A 16417-nucleotide genomic window follows, 5' to 3' on the forward strand; every position below is an offset into this window, starting at 1 on the left:
TTGGTTGTTGTTTGACACTTCCATCAGCACCTCCTTTCAGCCGCCTTCTTTGGGGGAGGGGTTGCTTCCATTTGAAGAACCGCCACCTCCTCCTTTATTAGTGAAAAGATTGGATTGAGAAGAAAGAGCTTTTTGTGGATAGTTGGGAACATCAGTTGGATTCATTGGATTTTGGTACTAGCCCGGTGTAAGCCTCTTGTGGGTCATCCTCGTGGTGAGCTATCTTGTGCCTCGACATCGACCTCAGCCCGATCTCTACATCGACACTTTGTTTGATATTGTTGGTCCTGGCTTGGAAAAGCCCGTGGATTGTTCCTGAAATAAATTTCTAGAGAGGGGGTGGGGCATGTTCCCCGCTCAGTGTGGTGTACCGTGTAAATTCCCTATTCCCATCTTTCTCTCCCCCTTCTCTCTCTCTATCTTTATCTCTCGTACACGTGGTTGCATCTGTCACTGCACGCTCCGTTGGGCTTACAGTTTGCTTTCTTTATTGAGCAATTGGTAACTGCTTTGCTCTGGTTGGTGACCAAGAGCTTGTATTACTTTCTTTTTCACAAATTTGGATAAATCGGGTGCTAGCAAAGGAGTGGAACTCCCGGGCACCCACATCTTGTACAAGAGGATACTCTACTGGTAATAAAGATACCGAAGGGGGGGGGGGGCGGGCTGACCCAACTTCAGCCCCTGGTGCTGTGTCATGTGCAAGATTATCGTATGTGGTTCCAAGATGTATATGTTTATGATGCTTGTGTGACAGATGTATTGATTCATGCTCATGTTGTGCTGGTTGTTGAATGTATGCTGTGATTTGGGGCCACTGGTTTTCTGTATTCACGTGCCCGCGTGTAACAGGCCTCCCGCCTTCAAGTTGGGGTGATGGTGTTGGTCATCCATGTGAGTGGGAAACCCTCACATAAAGCACGGTTGAACATGTGAACCAAGAGCTGGGCCGATGCATCTGCGGCATGAGAGATGTGTTCTGCTAGAAGCCCTTCCTGACCCCGGGATCGACCATTTCTAAGTCGCTCGATGGCTTTGAGCACCATTGCCTTCATGAAGAAAGTGGATGTGGTGGGGCAAGAATCATGCGGATGGGGTCAGGGTAGCTGGTTGGGGACGGCGTAGAGTGAGTGGGTGTGAAGGTGTCAAGAGCAGTAATGGGTGTGGGGTCCCAGGCAAGGGAGTATCTTCCTCCAAGCCTCCTTGCATTCCTTGCCAAAAAACATGAGACTCCTCGATTCGGATGTAGTGGGCAAGCTTCTTCTGAGGGTCTATGAGACCAGAATGATGTGTACATAGTGTTCATGAAATCTCATCATGGATGAAATAAGAAAAAGCAACAGTAAAACTGAAAGCTAAGATCTCAGACTCTCACATGATACAAGATGAAAAATCTAGATCCTACTATGCCAACTTCCAAGCATAGGGTACAATAAGTGATGGGATATGGGAGAGCTGAATAAAAACAGTCAATCAACCCTGTACGCCAGGCAAGGGCCCATCCAAGATGTCCATCATGGGTGATACAAGAAGGCTAGAGATGTCGATAGTCTGCTGTGAGGATGAGGCTGCTTGATGGCAGGCCAGGATCTCCTGAATCCGGGCCGATGAGCTGGGGGTGGTCAGGGTCCGATGGGATGAGGGCGTCTAGCTCTCTTGAGTGTGCGTGCCCGATCTGATGTGACTCCCATGGGCCTGCTGCAAGGGGGGGGGGAGAGAGAGATTTTATTGACGTATACTAAAGACCCAAAGGCTCTATGAGATTAAAAGTGTTCCATATGTAAACTGATCATAAACATAAACATGGAAACATAAAAAAAGGCCCACGTACTACGTGGGCCCTATGAATACAAAGAGTGAGAGGCCAGTGAAACCAATGGGGTTCAACATGTGTCATCCTCCTCAATGGCCTCATAAAGGGAGGTAATGCCCACTGCCCAGAGAGGTGCCGCTCTGCAGCGCTGGAGTATATCTCACATCTGGAGCTATCGAGATGATGGATGGGATCTCGAGGGACAGCAAGGGCGTCTGGATCTCTGAAGGGACAGCCCACAAGCCCTCATGACTCCACATGTATGAGGAGCCAACAGGTCTCAATGATGAGCTCTAAAGGGACAGCCCATAATCCCTCGTGACTCCACGTGTATGAGGAGCCAACGAATCCCAATGATGAGCTCTGGTGTCTCATCCAGGGTCTCTCAACCCCCTCTGATGTCGTGTGGGCTGAGTATGTCACAGTGGACTGGGGGGTTCTAAAGAAGTCTGACGAATGTTTGTGTGGTGTCCCACCTCTTGGCTTGCTGCCACTATTGTCCATCTTTGTGATGACTTAGCTCTATAAGAACAATCCCAGACATCTCTGATCTCTGCAATGCATAATTTGTGAATCCTTCCCTGAAGACATAATGGAAGCATCATCGTATCTCATAGTAAACTGGGTAAGCCTGTAGAGAGATAGAGAGAGAGATTCCAAAAACACAATTTTTCTAATAAATTTTAAGCCATAAACCCCTAAGACCTACCTTTTGCAAAGGGAGGCCAAAAAGCATTTAAGGAAACTTACCCTTAATCGTATCACAATAATCACACCCACAAAGTATGCAGAGGTCAATAAATTGATCCATTGTAAGCTCTAGATCTTGTAACACCTGTAAATCACAAAACCCCACAAGCAATTACAAACCTTATTGCCACAGTCAAAGTAATTGTGCTTAAAAGCCGCCAATGTAACCTGTTACCTTTGAGACATCAAACTCAACAACAGGCAGCTTGCGTGATGTGGGCTCCATCAAATGCCTAAGAAACTTAGGTGCTCCAAAAGTAAGGGAATCCATGTCTTCCGAAGCAACTGCATACACCTAAAGCCCATACAAAGACATGAACCCCATATTATCACAAATTATAAGACCATACACCTAACGACCATACAAAGCCACGAACCCCATATTATCACAAATTATAAGACTTTGTGAGTTCTAGGAAAAAAGCGTTTGCACACACATACACATGTTGTTCCTCTTTAAATTACACTTTCACCAGCCCAAAGAAAGGGCCAAAAAAGGGTTCTTCCTCGGCATAAAGAATAGCCAGACTTTTCCAACAAGCAATCATACACAACAAGAGTCCAGACCTTTCCAGACTTGCATAATGCTGCACATTCAGCCTCTGCTTCCCCAGGCGCCTGAAAATTTCACCCAAAAAAATACCTTCAAAAAATGTCTAAATAAGAAGCATCTTAAACTTGCAAAAGCCTTCATCAATATTTAGACACAAGCTTTGTTTTTATTTTAATTTTTTTATGGGGTGGGGGGGAGGGGCCTGAATTGTGGCAGTAACCAATTTCGACACACGAGCTTGAGATTTAATGGAAAGTAAGAACCAGCTAGCTGTACTCTTAAAGAGAAACATTAGTTGAACTAAAACATGCTAATATTAAGTAAAACCAATCAGGTTCTTGAAATTGTAAGATGAAACCCCCCAACCCCCCCCCCCCCCGCCCCACCCCCCCAAAAAAAAAAAAGATACCTATACAAAGACATATGGGTGGCAAAAGGATCCAAGGCTATGCTTGCATACTTTGTGAAATTGGCTGCCTCAACCGCTTGTCATTGGTGCACAAAGCCTGTTGTTTCAGCGACCAATAAAGGCGCCATTATGCATGACATGAAATGGCTGCAAAGCAAGAGGAAAGCTTTGATGAAATGGGCTCTCTGATGAACCACGGGAGTAAATATTCATGTTTTGCAATATACAGTAGATTAGGTCTATATCTCCTTCTCTATTGTACCTGGCTCAGTTTTGATTAGCATTAATCTTTCATGTGTTCAGCGTTACTCTAGCCTTTCAATTGTGGCTAGAGGAGTAGAATATCCACCTCGCAACCTGCTACGGCTCACAAAATCTCAAACCTTACCAACGTTTTATGACATCTGCCCACCCAGCCCAAGGACATTTCATATGAAGGTCAGCGTCATCCCACTGGACCTCAAAAGTTGATTAAAGCGGCAGTATTGTCATTGCTCCTAGATTGTAACTATCCAGCATGAATCTTCAGCCACTCTATTCTACCATGAAGGCTTCTTAATACTTATGCCTTGGCTGCAGATCAAAGAGTTATCCCCTAAGTGAGGTAAAGAATCAATACAGGCTTCTGCACAAGGGGGATGTCTATGACAAGAGATGGACAAGTGTCATTTGCTGAGACCAAAATCCCAACTTCCTTGGCTGTTACTGAACAAAGCTCCCTGCTTGCTTGCCACCAGAAATAGCACAGATGTCTTCAACACAATAAGTATAGAAGTGTATTTGAACTCATATATTAAAAAAGACAAGTATCCTGTCCATCAATCTTCACAGAGGTAAGTAGAAATCTGGCCCTCGAACAAGATCATGGGCATGCACACCTCACATGCAATGGGGCAGGGGGGAGGAGGACTGCCTACAAGGGTGCACAGAGAGCTTGGGATGGGCAAAAAGGAGAACCTGCTCCTGCTTCCGTGGGATCCTGCCCACTTGCTGGGCCAACCGACCAAAAAGGAGAACCCGCTCCTGCTTCCGTGGAATCCTGCCCACTTGCTGGGCCAACCAATCTCCCCTCCAGATATAGTGTTGACTCCTTCAGCCTTGGGATCCATCAAACCTCATGCAGGAGGACCAAAACAGTTAGCCTGGTTCACGAGGAGAGGTGGAAAGGAAAAGGAAAACAATTTAGTTGGACTCATGATCAACAAACTAGTTTTGAAAAATTAAAAGTAGCAATAGCTACTGCTCCTATTTTGCAAATAGTGGATCTAAATGAACCATTTGTATTGGAAACAAATGCTAGTAATTTTTTTGTAAGAGCAGTATTATTGTAGAAGGGAAGGCTAGTTGCATTTGAAAATAAAAAGTTGGACAAAGATCAAAGTAACTATTCAACTTATGAAAAATAATTGCATTGTGCATGCTCTTAAAAAGTGACATCATTTTTTGTATGGTTCTAATCTTGAAGTATTATTTGACCATAAAAGTCTTAAATTCTTAAATACTCAAAAGGAGTTCAGAGGTAGGAAGGCAAGGTGTTTTACCACCTCATGCACAACAGGGCTCCTACCATTCACTCTCTATCTCACAATGCTCTGGTGCTGGGGTTGTTGGATACTCCATGGCATGGGGGTGCTGGATGTTGACTCCGCTTGGCAACATGCTCAACAATTACCTCGGCACCATCGATGATGATAAAATCGTCAAAATAAAGCACAATCATAACTCGGCCAAGATGGATCGCAGGATCCAGATACATGAGATTGATATTATCCCCGCGGCAGCTGTTCATCGGCATCCCAGGGCATCTCTTCCCACTTCCTAGGAGATTTTTGGAGGCGGCTGTGGGATATTTATCAGCCTAGGAAGGTCACACTCTTCCTCTGGCACTTAGCCCACCGCAGCTTCATTCATCGGCACCTGGTCGGCCATTGGAGGACGGCCAGCACAGTGAGTGCAATGGAGCCACCCCATGGAGTCGAAATGGCATTGCCTTTGGGACTGTCCCAAAGCACAACTGGTTTGGCAGAGGATCCTTCACCTATACACATCGGCGGTCCATGCCGCGTACTATCACATAAGGGGCAATAGGCTGGGTTATTGAGGCCAGCCCTGCTCTTTTCTACAAGGAGACAGTAGGTGGGCAGGCCCTCCAGCTCTCTCACTGTGTTGGGGTAAAGGCGTTATGCCCACCCTTATAGTGTGTACAAGCCAATAAGTTATAGTACATAGTACACTTAGTACTTTTAATGTACTAAGTGCACTATGTGTACTAGTGCAATATACATGTGTGATAGGGGAGTCACACACTCATGCCTCATGAGTTGACTTATCCCCACAACTCTCTCTCTCTCTCTCTCTCTCTCCCTTGTTCTCTCTGTGTATGTCTCCCACACATGAACTCTTAACCTAACCCTAATTCTTCCTGTTTCTCCCACACAACTGGTATCAGAGCCTTCAGTTCCTTCGAGGAGAAAGAAGTGGGATTTTCTTCTTTCATGTTGCTGAGGACAAGGCAGCTGCAATTTGAACAGGCTGGCCGCTATCGCTTGACGTAGGCAAGTGAACACGCAGGCGTGTCAGGCGCCACCCGAGCTGTCGACTACAAGCGTGTAGCGATGGGCGTAGATGCGCTAGGCGAAAGCAGCACGGCGAAGCAAAGCGAAACACAAGAACACGTATTAGCGCGTGAGTGAGCGTTGAGCGAAAGCAGCGAGCGAAGAAGCGTCGGCTGGCTAGGCGTCAACACAACTACTAGGCGAGCGAAGAAGCATCGGCTGGTCCACAAGGCTGGCGCTAGGCGAATACGTGGCAAAGGATAGCGAGGAGGCCTGCGAGAACCTTAAGTGTACTCCTTTACCTACCATAAGGCTGCGAAGTGCAAGCGACGAAGGCGACGCCGGTGACGAGTTGGGTTTTCTGCCCGGCTGTAGCCCGCGTGAGTTCCACGCTCACCCATAACACGTAAAAGCAACGCTGAGCAGCAGACGCCCCTTCACGTCACCTTCTCCTCTACGTCAAACATCATCAACATCAGCAAGTTTCGCCCCCCTCACCTGCACAGAACAGAAGCAGCAATCATCAACCCCTCTTTTCCTGCAACAACAAAAACCCGCCTGCAAATCAGAGAAAAATCAGAAAATTACAAGGTATTTTCCTCAATTTTTTTTGGGATTTGCAATTGAGCAAGTACAATCAACAATTGAGCAGATACAGGTGTCGAATTGCTCAATTTTGAGCAAAATTGGCAAAATTGGGTGACATTGGTCACAATCAGGATCAATTTACAAGAAATTGGTCACAATCAGGATCAATTTGCAGGAAATTGGATGTCGAAATTTGGGGCTTTTGATGTAATTGTGCAATTAAGCACTCATACATGCTGTATGATGTGAAAAATCGTACATTTGGGCAAAATTGCAGCAAATTGCAGTGCAAATCAAGGGACTTTTGTGCCGATTTGATGCAGGCGATCGCATTTGATGCTGTGGATAATGTGCTGATGCCTTACAAGCACTCAATGTGCCTGTGAATCAAGGGGCTTTCATGTATTTGATGTATATGTGGCCAGGGGGAAGCATCGTGAACACTCTGGATGCCTTCATGTGCGTCAATGTACCATGTATGATCAAAAATTGATCTTAAATCAAGGGGCTTTTCAAGTTTGTATGCTTGTTGAGCTTGGCAAAGCAGCAGGCAAGACATTTATGCCTTGAATCCTCAAAAATCAGCTCGCAGTCAAGGGGCTTTTGCCCAATTTCTGTTCGGGACTGTTGTATGCAGTGTACAGGACTGTAAAAGTCTGATTTTCACTCATTTGGACAGCCAAGAGAGCATTTATTGCTATTGTACCTGCTGGTACAGATTTGGCACAGCTTTGTGCAAGTTTTGGCATGGCTGTACATTGTTTTGAGTGACCAAAAGGTTCAATTTCAGCTGCTGTACTTGCCGGTACAGGTTTGGTACATCACAGGTGAGCACTTGGTACTGCTGTACAGTACTTTGGAAGGGCAACAGAGCACATTTAAGGTGCTGTCCAAAATCTGCAGCAACCAGATTTTGGTGATTTCATCACATAAAGTGGGAGAAAAGTTGCATTCTTGCTTCCGCAATGGGAGATAAAGCTTGGGAGAAAAACTGTGAGCACTTTGTGTGCTTTTGGTGCAGTGTTTGCACATTTTGCAGGGAGTCAGGCATTGACAGGTTGCTTATTGCTATGGCAACCACAGGTGAGAGCTCTTCATTGCTTCACATCAAGAAGCTTGAAGGCTCGCATAATTATGATATTTGGCAAACCCAGTGCTACAATGTGTTGCTCCAGAAAAAGCAGCACAAGCCTTTCTTTGGGGGTGTAATGCCCGCTTCTCTTACTGCTGAAGAGTGGGAAGATATGGATGAGCTGGCAAGATCTACTATCATGTTGTCTGTGTCAGACTCATTACTTTTCAGCATTCGTGAAGAGAAGACAGCTTGGGGAATGTGGCAGAGATTGCAGGACTTGTATGCCCAACAAAGTGCCTCAAGCAAAGTGTATTGGTTGAAGAAACTCATAGGTCTTCAGATGAAGGAAGGGGTGTCTATGACAGCCCATCTAAATGAGTTTAATGGTATTGTCAGCCAGGTCATTAATCAAAAGTTGGCAATGGACGATGAGTTCAAAGCCACTTTTCTGTTATGCACTTTGCCAGAGAGTTGGGACACATTCAGGACAGCCACTAGCAATTCGCATGCTATGCTGTCATATGCAGATGTTGAGGATGCTCTTCTTCAAGAAGAGATGAACAGGAAAAACAACTCTGTTGGAAAGTCCAATGCAATGAATGCACGTGGGAGATCCCAGCAAAGGGGGAAAAGCCAAGAAAGGGGAAGGAGCAAGTCTCGCTCCAAAAAGGATTTGGAATGCCATTATTGTGGCAAGAAGGGACACATTAAAAAGCAATGCTACAAATGGAAAAATGATCAAAAAGAAAAGGGAAAAAGCAAAGACAAAGACAAGGATGAAGCCAAAGATGTAAAGCCAAAGGGCAAAAGTGGAGTCAAGATTGAAGAAATCAATCTGTCACATGCAGGTGGCAGTGAGGATGAGGTCCTATTTACGTCTTCACTTGATGCCCATTCACTTCTTACAGGTGGTCATGGTATGCACTCATGGATCATTGATTCAGGTGCCTCCTTTCATGTCACAGGTTGCAGAGACTTGTTTGTCAGGTATACTGCTGGCAATGAAGGAGTGGTTTATTTGGGTGATAACCATGCATGCAAGATTCTTGGCAGAGGTGATGTGAGGCTTGTGTTTTCAGATGGCTCACAGCTTTTTTTTTTTTTTTTTTTCCGAGAAAAGATCCTTTCATTAGTTATGTAGAAAAAAACGCCCGTAGGGCTACAAAAGAGATCTCTCCTGCTCCTAACAGAGAGAAGAGCAGTGAATACATCATGGCAGCCCGGGAGACTCTCCCTAGGTGCTGCAAAATACAAGCATCAGTCTAAAGGACTGAGCGGCTAAATCATACAATGGGGGGGGGGGAAGAGCCAAACAGGTGGCCTGTAGTGCCAACGGGGGGATCCCGTGTGTAGGGTGTAGAACGGGCCGCAGCGCCAAGTGGTATGAAAGGCCTGGCGCCGTAAAATCGCCTCATCCGAGTCTCCCCGGATGCGGTCGTACTGTCCTCGCAGGGTGTGGATCAACTCCTGCCAAATCCCCCGAACAGTCTCTGCTGGTGGCTCTAATCTCCCCTCAAAGGCCGTGAAGCACCGGGCCCTCCAGGTGAACCAGATGGTGAGGCTGCTGAGGAGCTCCCATCGTAAATCCCTCTCCTGTGTCCAGCTGTCGGACGAGAAATCCGGTGCCGGAACCAGGCGAGGCTGGCCCCTAATAAATCTGATGGCCTGACTGCCCTGCTCCATCTCATAGCCCATAGCAGGCCCTGACAAAGTCGACCAAGCAGCGGCACCCCACGTAAACATACCCTCTGGAGAGAGGGGGGCTAGAATACGCAGCATCCGCAGCCAGATCTGCTGTGCCTGAGGGCAGTCCCAAAGGCAATGTCTCTGTGTCTCCATAGGGTGGCCGCATCGGACGCAGGCCGCCGGAAGACCGCTATAAACAAGCCAAGTGCCAACTGCTGAGCCCCTGTGGGCGACCAGCCACTGAAAAGCCGAGATCCTGCGGACCTGTCGACTAGCCCAGAGTCGAGCCCAGAAATCCTCCAGGAACTCCTGTGATAGTCCCTGCAATCGCCAATGCCCAGCTGCCGCTGGAGAAACCGTCCTCCTCGCCGTCAAAATATGCCGTCCCAGCCGAACAGTATACTGGAAAAAAGTGATCTCTGTGGCCTCAAGGGATGCATAAGGATCATGCCACTCGTACTCTCCGGGGTCCCACTGTAGCCGGGCCAAGGGGCGTGCTGCATATGCCCATATACGCCAATCCGGGAGCACGTCAGCAGGGTCGGGGTCAATATGCCACTTCCGAGAAGCGGCAGCTACTACCCGAATCCTCTGAAAGGTGCACTCTGCAACCAAGGGCGACTCCACCTCCACTCTCTGGAGTCGGCCCTCATCCTGAATCTCATAATAGAGGCATCTGCCATCCTCAGTGCTATCTCTGACAGCAATCAGGATCTCCAACTGTGTGAAGGCACCCATCCACCGTGGGGCCACTGGCTCGAGAGGTGTGAACCACTCCTCTGAAAGTGCCTCCTGAATATCATCCCGCATAATCAACCCCCCTCTGAAGTGACTCAGCCTCTCCACCTGGGTCTCCTCTGGTAGACTGCAGAAAGCCTGCCAGTCTCCAAAACTACGAGCTGGGCCTGCCGCTAAAGGTCCCCAGGCTAGACGAGGCCGAGAACCCAGCATATGACCCTGCTCTGTACGAACCGCTGGGCTCCAGATGAGCGGCTGCCTGGCCCGCTCCTCAACACAAGACGGAGGCCGCTGAGAGAGCCCCGGTCTCAGCAACTCCCAAGCTCTCAGGATACTCAAAGCAAATCTGTCCTCCCATCCTCTACTGAGGCCTGTCCTCCTCATCTCTATGAATATCCAGCGAATCTCTGGTGCCCAAGTACCCCCTGCAGGAGGCGCCCGGGCCTGCAATCGCTGCAAGAGGAGCTCTTTCCAAGGCTCAGCGCCTGGAAGCAACCCCCGAACAATAAGCTTCCCCAATAAGGCTCTACTCTGATCAACTGGATCTATAATGCCCAAACCGCCCTGAGCCAGCGGGAGTGTAATAACTGCCCATGCAACCTTTGCCCGAGCTGGCTGACCGTCCCGCCCAGACCACAGAAAGTTCCTGATCAGCCTCTGTACCTGGCTGATGCAAGAGCTCGAAAAAATCCAGCAAGACGTAATGTACCACATGGTCGCTAACAGCACCTGATTTGCCACCACCACCCTCCCAGCCAAGGATAGTCGAGCTGTACTCCAATACAATAGCTTCTTCCGAATGCTCAGAAGAAGCGGGGCAATCTGCTGCTCAGGTGACAAATCGAGGCCAATCTGGCATCCCAAATACCGCACTGCTGTGCCGGGAGGAATCCATCTAAAACCGGGGTCCGGACTCCATGCCGGAGTGGGAGCACTACTGATCCAAAAGGCCACTGTCTTGCGCCAATTGATCAATGCTCCCGAAGCTGCACTAAAAACCTGGAGCGACTGCTCTGCCCGAATAAGATTGGCCTCTTGGCCATGCAAAAATAAGCCCGTGTCGTCTGCAAACTCAGCATCAAGCAAATCCTCCCCCCGGACTGGGAGCTGAAGTCCTCTCAAACCAACCTCCTCTGCCGTCAAATACATACTCATAGCCTCCGCAAAGAAGAGAAAAAGGAAAGGGGCGAGAGGACACCCCTGACGGACTGATCTGGTCAGCTCAAAACTCGGCCCCCGACCTCCTGCAATCAGCACCTGGCTGCGAGCTGTGGAATACAAAGCTGCCACCCCTCTGATCCATCCTGGCTCAAAGCCCAGGCGTAGCATAGTGCCCTCTAAGAATCCCCAATCAACTCTATCGTATGCCTTCTCAAAATCGAGAAGCATCACGACCAAGTCCTCGCCAAGAAACCTAGCTCGGGCCGTCGCCTCCCAGAAAGTAAAGATGTTGTCAAGGATACTGCGCTCCTTGACAAATCCTGTCTGAGTAGCATGAATCAACTCCCCCAGGAAGGGCTGGATCCTCAAACTCAAGGCCTTTGCCAAGACCTTGTATACAGTATTGAGGATCGTAATAGGCCTCCAATGCCGAATGTCATCCGATACTCCCTCCCCCTTGGGGATAAGATAGATCAAGCCCTCTGAAAAGCTCTGCGGCATCACCCCAGTGTCCAAAACATGCTGAAAGCCCCTGCGGAGGCCTGGCCCCAAAAGGTCCCAATAGCGCATAAAAAAGGCCGGCGTCAGTCCGTCCTCCCCTGGGCAACTATGTCGCGGCAGGACCCTCAAGGCCTCGGCAAGCTCAATCTCTGACAGAGGCGCACCTAGAACTGTGCGCATATGGTCTGTGACCCTCCTCTGCACATGGGCCCACACAGTCTGTCTGCATACATCTCGATTCTCAGTGGCTGGCTCCGCTGAAAGCAAGTCACGATAAAAAGCAGTGGCAATGGCTCTGACCTCCCCGAGCTCAGTAGCTATCGATCCATCCGGTCTAGCAAGCTGGCGAACCCCTGCTCGCGCATGACGGGGTCCAGTGATCTCAAAAAACTCCCCAGTCACTCTATCACCAAGCTGCGTCCACTGAGAGGCCTGACGACGATAGTAAAACTCATGTCTCTGCTCCTCTGCCTCTCTAACCTCCTGGCGTGCCTGGCTCAGCTGGGACGCCACCCACTCACATGCAGGCTGCTGCTCCTGAAGGCGCTGTAGCGAAGCAAGGCTGCGTCTCAGCCGTTGCTCCCGCTCGCGAATCTCTCCCAGTCGTGTCAAAGCTGCAGCGTGTAGAAAAGAGCTAAGATCAATGAGTCCCTGGGCACACTGGCCCGCTGCATCCTGGTCAGAGCACTGACTATCATGCCAGATCCTCTCAATGTCCTCAGCGAGACTGGGGTCTGCAAGTACCCTCTCTGGGATCCTCAACTGCAAGCTGGGCTCCCGTGTCCCCTCCTCCAAAGTCAGTATAACTGGCGCATGATCTGAAAATGAGGTGCCAGCAAGAATGCCGACGGAGCCCCCTCGCTCCCCCAACCAATCGCCCACATAAAAGCGATCAATCCGAGATAGATTAGTCCCTCCCTGCCGGCGATCCGACCGAGAGAAACTAAGACTGTCCTGAGACCGGGAGAAAGCCCCATGCTGCCATGCATCAGTGATCCTCAGTGTCATACAAAACCGGTCCCAAGCTGCAAGCTCCGTGCCGTGCACTGTAACATGACTGCCTCCCACCCTATCTGCCGGGTCCTCAAGCATGTTGAAGTCTCCCCCAACACACCAATGTGCGGCCTCTGGCAATGCATCTGTAACCTGAGTCCAGAACTCTGCTCTGGCACTAGCATGATTGGGCGCATAGATGTTGAGCACACCCAATAGCTCATCATGCATCCTCAGAATGACATACTGTGCTCTACCAGGCACAATGATCCCTCGGTCCACAATGGCCTGCCGCCATGCATCCGCAATAACCATGCATACTCCTCCCTGTCCACCCAACGGACCAAACCCTGCAGACCAGAAAGTGTCCCATCTACCAGGCATCACCGAACCATATCTCCGGATCCTGCTCTCACCCAAGTGGTGCTCCTGCATCATCAGAATGTCAATGCTGCCACCAACCAGACATCTCTGTAGCTCCTGCCTCAAGCAGCCTCGATAGCGTATAAAGTGTGCTCCGCCAAGGCCCTGTACATTCCATGAGATGATCCTCATGGATGTCCTACTGAGGTGGATGCTGTCTCAGCCGTACGGCGGGCCTTCGCAAGCGGCTTGGATGGAGAGTAGTCCCCATCCGAACGGCTGCGAGTCTGCCCACCCGGTGTACTGCAAGAATCCCGGATCAGGCGCCAGTGGCTGTGACCCATGGCGACTGCCTCCTGCTCTGACATAGTAACCTCGTGAATGCTCACATATCCTGGGTCGCGCGCCAAATCTGCAACTATGCGCACGACCAAATGTCGAATCCCGGATGTATCCACACCCTCGGGATCCAAGACAAAATGAGCCAACTCCCAAAGTCGGCCTAGCACATCTGTAACCTCCAAATCGCTCATGTGATGTGAAAACTCAACTGCCTGAGTCTTCAACGTGCTGAGAGCGAGCTCTAGAGTCCACTCCCGGTCACAAGGTCCACATAGAGGGAACGAGAAGGCCACTGCTGAGTCTAGTGCCTCCTCCCCGCGGGCCGGAGGTATCACTACATGCACTCGGATGGGTGCTGGCTCATGGGGGCCCTCTGCTCCAAAAAGCCGTGTGAAGGTATAATCAAACGCCGCCGAGCGCTGTCGAATGCCGAGGCGACTCAGCCGACTACGAATAGAAGAAATCCGTGAGGCCCTAATCGGCATAGGTCTCCTCTGTGATGCTCGAGCGAGGTCAGTGCTCAGCGCCCTCCGGACTGCAGGTGAGCGCCAGGGAGCTGCCAGGACCTCCCGGGAAGGCGAGGCGGGCGGAGGGGGAGGAGGGGGAGGCGAGGGAGGAGGAGAGGGAGCCGCTGCCGAGACCGGAGCGGGGGCGGGAGGAGGCGATGGTGGAAGCGAGGCGGTGGGAGGGGATGGGTGTGGAGGAGGTGAAGGAGGGGGAGCTGGCATCTCCTGGTCCTCGGTCGCTGCAGGGGTCTCCTCCTGAAGGGGAGCAAATCTGTTCCTCACGGGAACCCAGTGAGGCTGAGACTGTGGCTGCTGCTGCAGCGGTACCTGGGCGTGCTGCGGTGGCTGTCTCCCTCGACGGCGCCCCTGTCCAGGCTGCCACTCCGAGGTCTCTGTGGCCTGAGCAGGTGTCCCTGAGGCAGCCTGCCGAGCCGAATCTGTGGGCGGGCCATCCGTGGCCTGCTGCTGTGGTGAGGGCCGAGGTCTCCTGCGAGGGCAGGCCTTGGCCAAATGACCGACCTGCCTGCAAATGAAGCACTGGTTCGGGAGCCCCGAGAACTCCACTCTCTGATCTATCCACCCCCCCCCTATCCTAGGTAGCTGAATGACCTTAGGAAGGGAGGAGATGTCAGATACTAACACTCTGACCGAAGGTAGCCCAGCTGCTCTGGCCACCACTGAAGCTGCTGAGGGGCCCGTCTCAAGAACCGAGCCCACCAGTGCTCCGAGCCTGGAGAGGAGCGGAAGATACTCCCGGCGGAGACCAGGGAAACAAACTGTAATGTGGAAGAGGCGCTCTCCCTGCTCCGCCGCAGCTGGGTCAAATCCATGCTGCCAAGGCCTGAAGAAAGCCCGAGCACCCCTGATATCCAGAGGACTCATGGCAATGACCTTGGCAACGCTCTGGGCGGCCTCGAACTCGATCTGATAATGTCCCCGGCCCAAGAGCTGTACATCAAGGATCTTGCCCACATCTGCAAGAAGGCGAGCCTGAAGTAGATCCCTGATCTCCCCTCTGCTGGGGCGAGTGCCGACTATACGGCAGATGGTGGAGTGAGCCTGAAGGCGTTCCACCTCTGCGGTGAGGCTCGCTTCCTCTTCCGGCGAAAGAGAAAGCCTGATGGGGAGGACCTCGGTGGCGGGCGAGGGGGCTGCGGAAGAGTCCCTCTGAGACGAGGCGGGAGGAGTCTCCATCAGAGTCTGAAGCTCAAGCGAAGGCGAGGCGAAAGCGGAAAACCTGCAAGAAGCGGGCTGCACACCAAGAGGCGGAAGGATGGAAGACGAAGAGGGAAAAAACACAAAAACCCCCAAGGGGTGAGAAGCAGGGAAGGGGGGGGCGGCGAAAAGAGGAAAGGCCCAGAGGGGGGGGGCGGCGACAACGCGAGGAGGAGGAGGGAGGCGGGGCGCTGCTGATAGGAGGCGGCGAGAGCAGGCGAAAAGGCGGGGGGGCGACCAGGCGGCAGCGGGGGGGGGGGGGGATGGCAACAGGCGACAGCGGGGGGGGGGAAGGCGAACAGGCGGCAGCGGGGGGGAACAGGCGGCAGCGGGGGGGGTGAGGCGAACAGGCGGCAGCGGGGGGAGGGTGGCGAAATGGCGAAGAGGGGGGGCAGCGGCGAGGAAGGAGGGGGGGCGGCGCAGCAGCGAAGAAGGAGAGGGGGGGCGCAGCGGCGAGCAGAGGGAAGCAAGCGGGGGGCGGAAGGCAAACAGGCGCGAGGAGGGGGGGGGAGCGACGGTGCGCAGAGCAGGGTGAGGCGGGGAGCTTCAGCGAGCGAAAAATAGATGGCTCACAGCTTATGCTCCATGATGTCAGGCATGTGCCTGAGATCAAGAAGAATCTGCTTTCTACTGGACAGCTTGATGATGCTGATTATGTTACCACATTTGGTCGTGGAAAGTGGAAAATTAGTAAGGGGTGATGTGAGGCTTGTGTTTTCAGATGGCTCACAGCTTATGCTCCATGATGTCAAGCATGTGCCTGAGATCAAGAAGAATCTGCTTTCTACTGGACAACTTGATGATGTTGATTATGTTACCACATTTGGTCGTGGAAAGTGGAAAATTAGTAAGGGCTCACTGGTTGTTGCCAGAGGCTCTAAGGTGGACACTCTTTACTTTATGCATGCAGGTGTTTGTCACCATGCTAATGTAAATGCAACCGAGCTGCCGGAAATCTCTATGTGGCATAGCCGGTTGGGACACGAGTGTCAAGGGAATGGAGCAATTGTCTCGTTTGGGTTACTTGCCTTCTCTAAAGTTTTCAAGTTTTCAGTTTTGTGAGCATTGTATATATGGTAGGCAACTACAGTGCCCCCACAAGAAAGCTCTTGGACAGAAAAATGCTCAGTTAGAGCTTGTGCATACAGATGTATGTGAGATGCCTCAGC

General features: G+C 51.0%; 1 protein-coding gene across 2 annotated transcripts in view; it reads right to left on the reverse strand.

The window, feature by feature from the left end:
• LOC147616009 (5'-3' exonuclease family protein) overlaps positions 1–16417 on the reverse strand; it is a 99759-nt gene that overhangs the window by 53947 nt on the left and 29395 nt on the right. For both annotated transcript variants that reach the window (XM_086778636.1, XM_086778635.1), the window contains exons 9-11: positions 3131–3181; positions 2739–2858; positions 2564–2648 (exon numbers count right to left, since the gene is read on the reverse strand). In XM_086778636.1, coding sequence (XP_086634762.1) covers positions 2564–2648; positions 2739–2858; positions 3131–3181 — 256 coding nt within the window. The remainder of the gene's footprint in view (positions 1–2563; positions 2649–2738; positions 2859–3130; positions 3182–16417) is intronic.

This window comes from Cibotium barometz, chromosome 39, assembly GCF_041138505.1.
Source record: "Cibotium barometz isolate CiBa-2024 chromosome 39, ASM4113850v1, whole genome shotgun sequence".
NCBI lineage: Eukaryota > Viridiplantae > Streptophyta > Polypodiopsida > Cyatheales > Cibotiaceae > Cibotium > Cibotium barometz.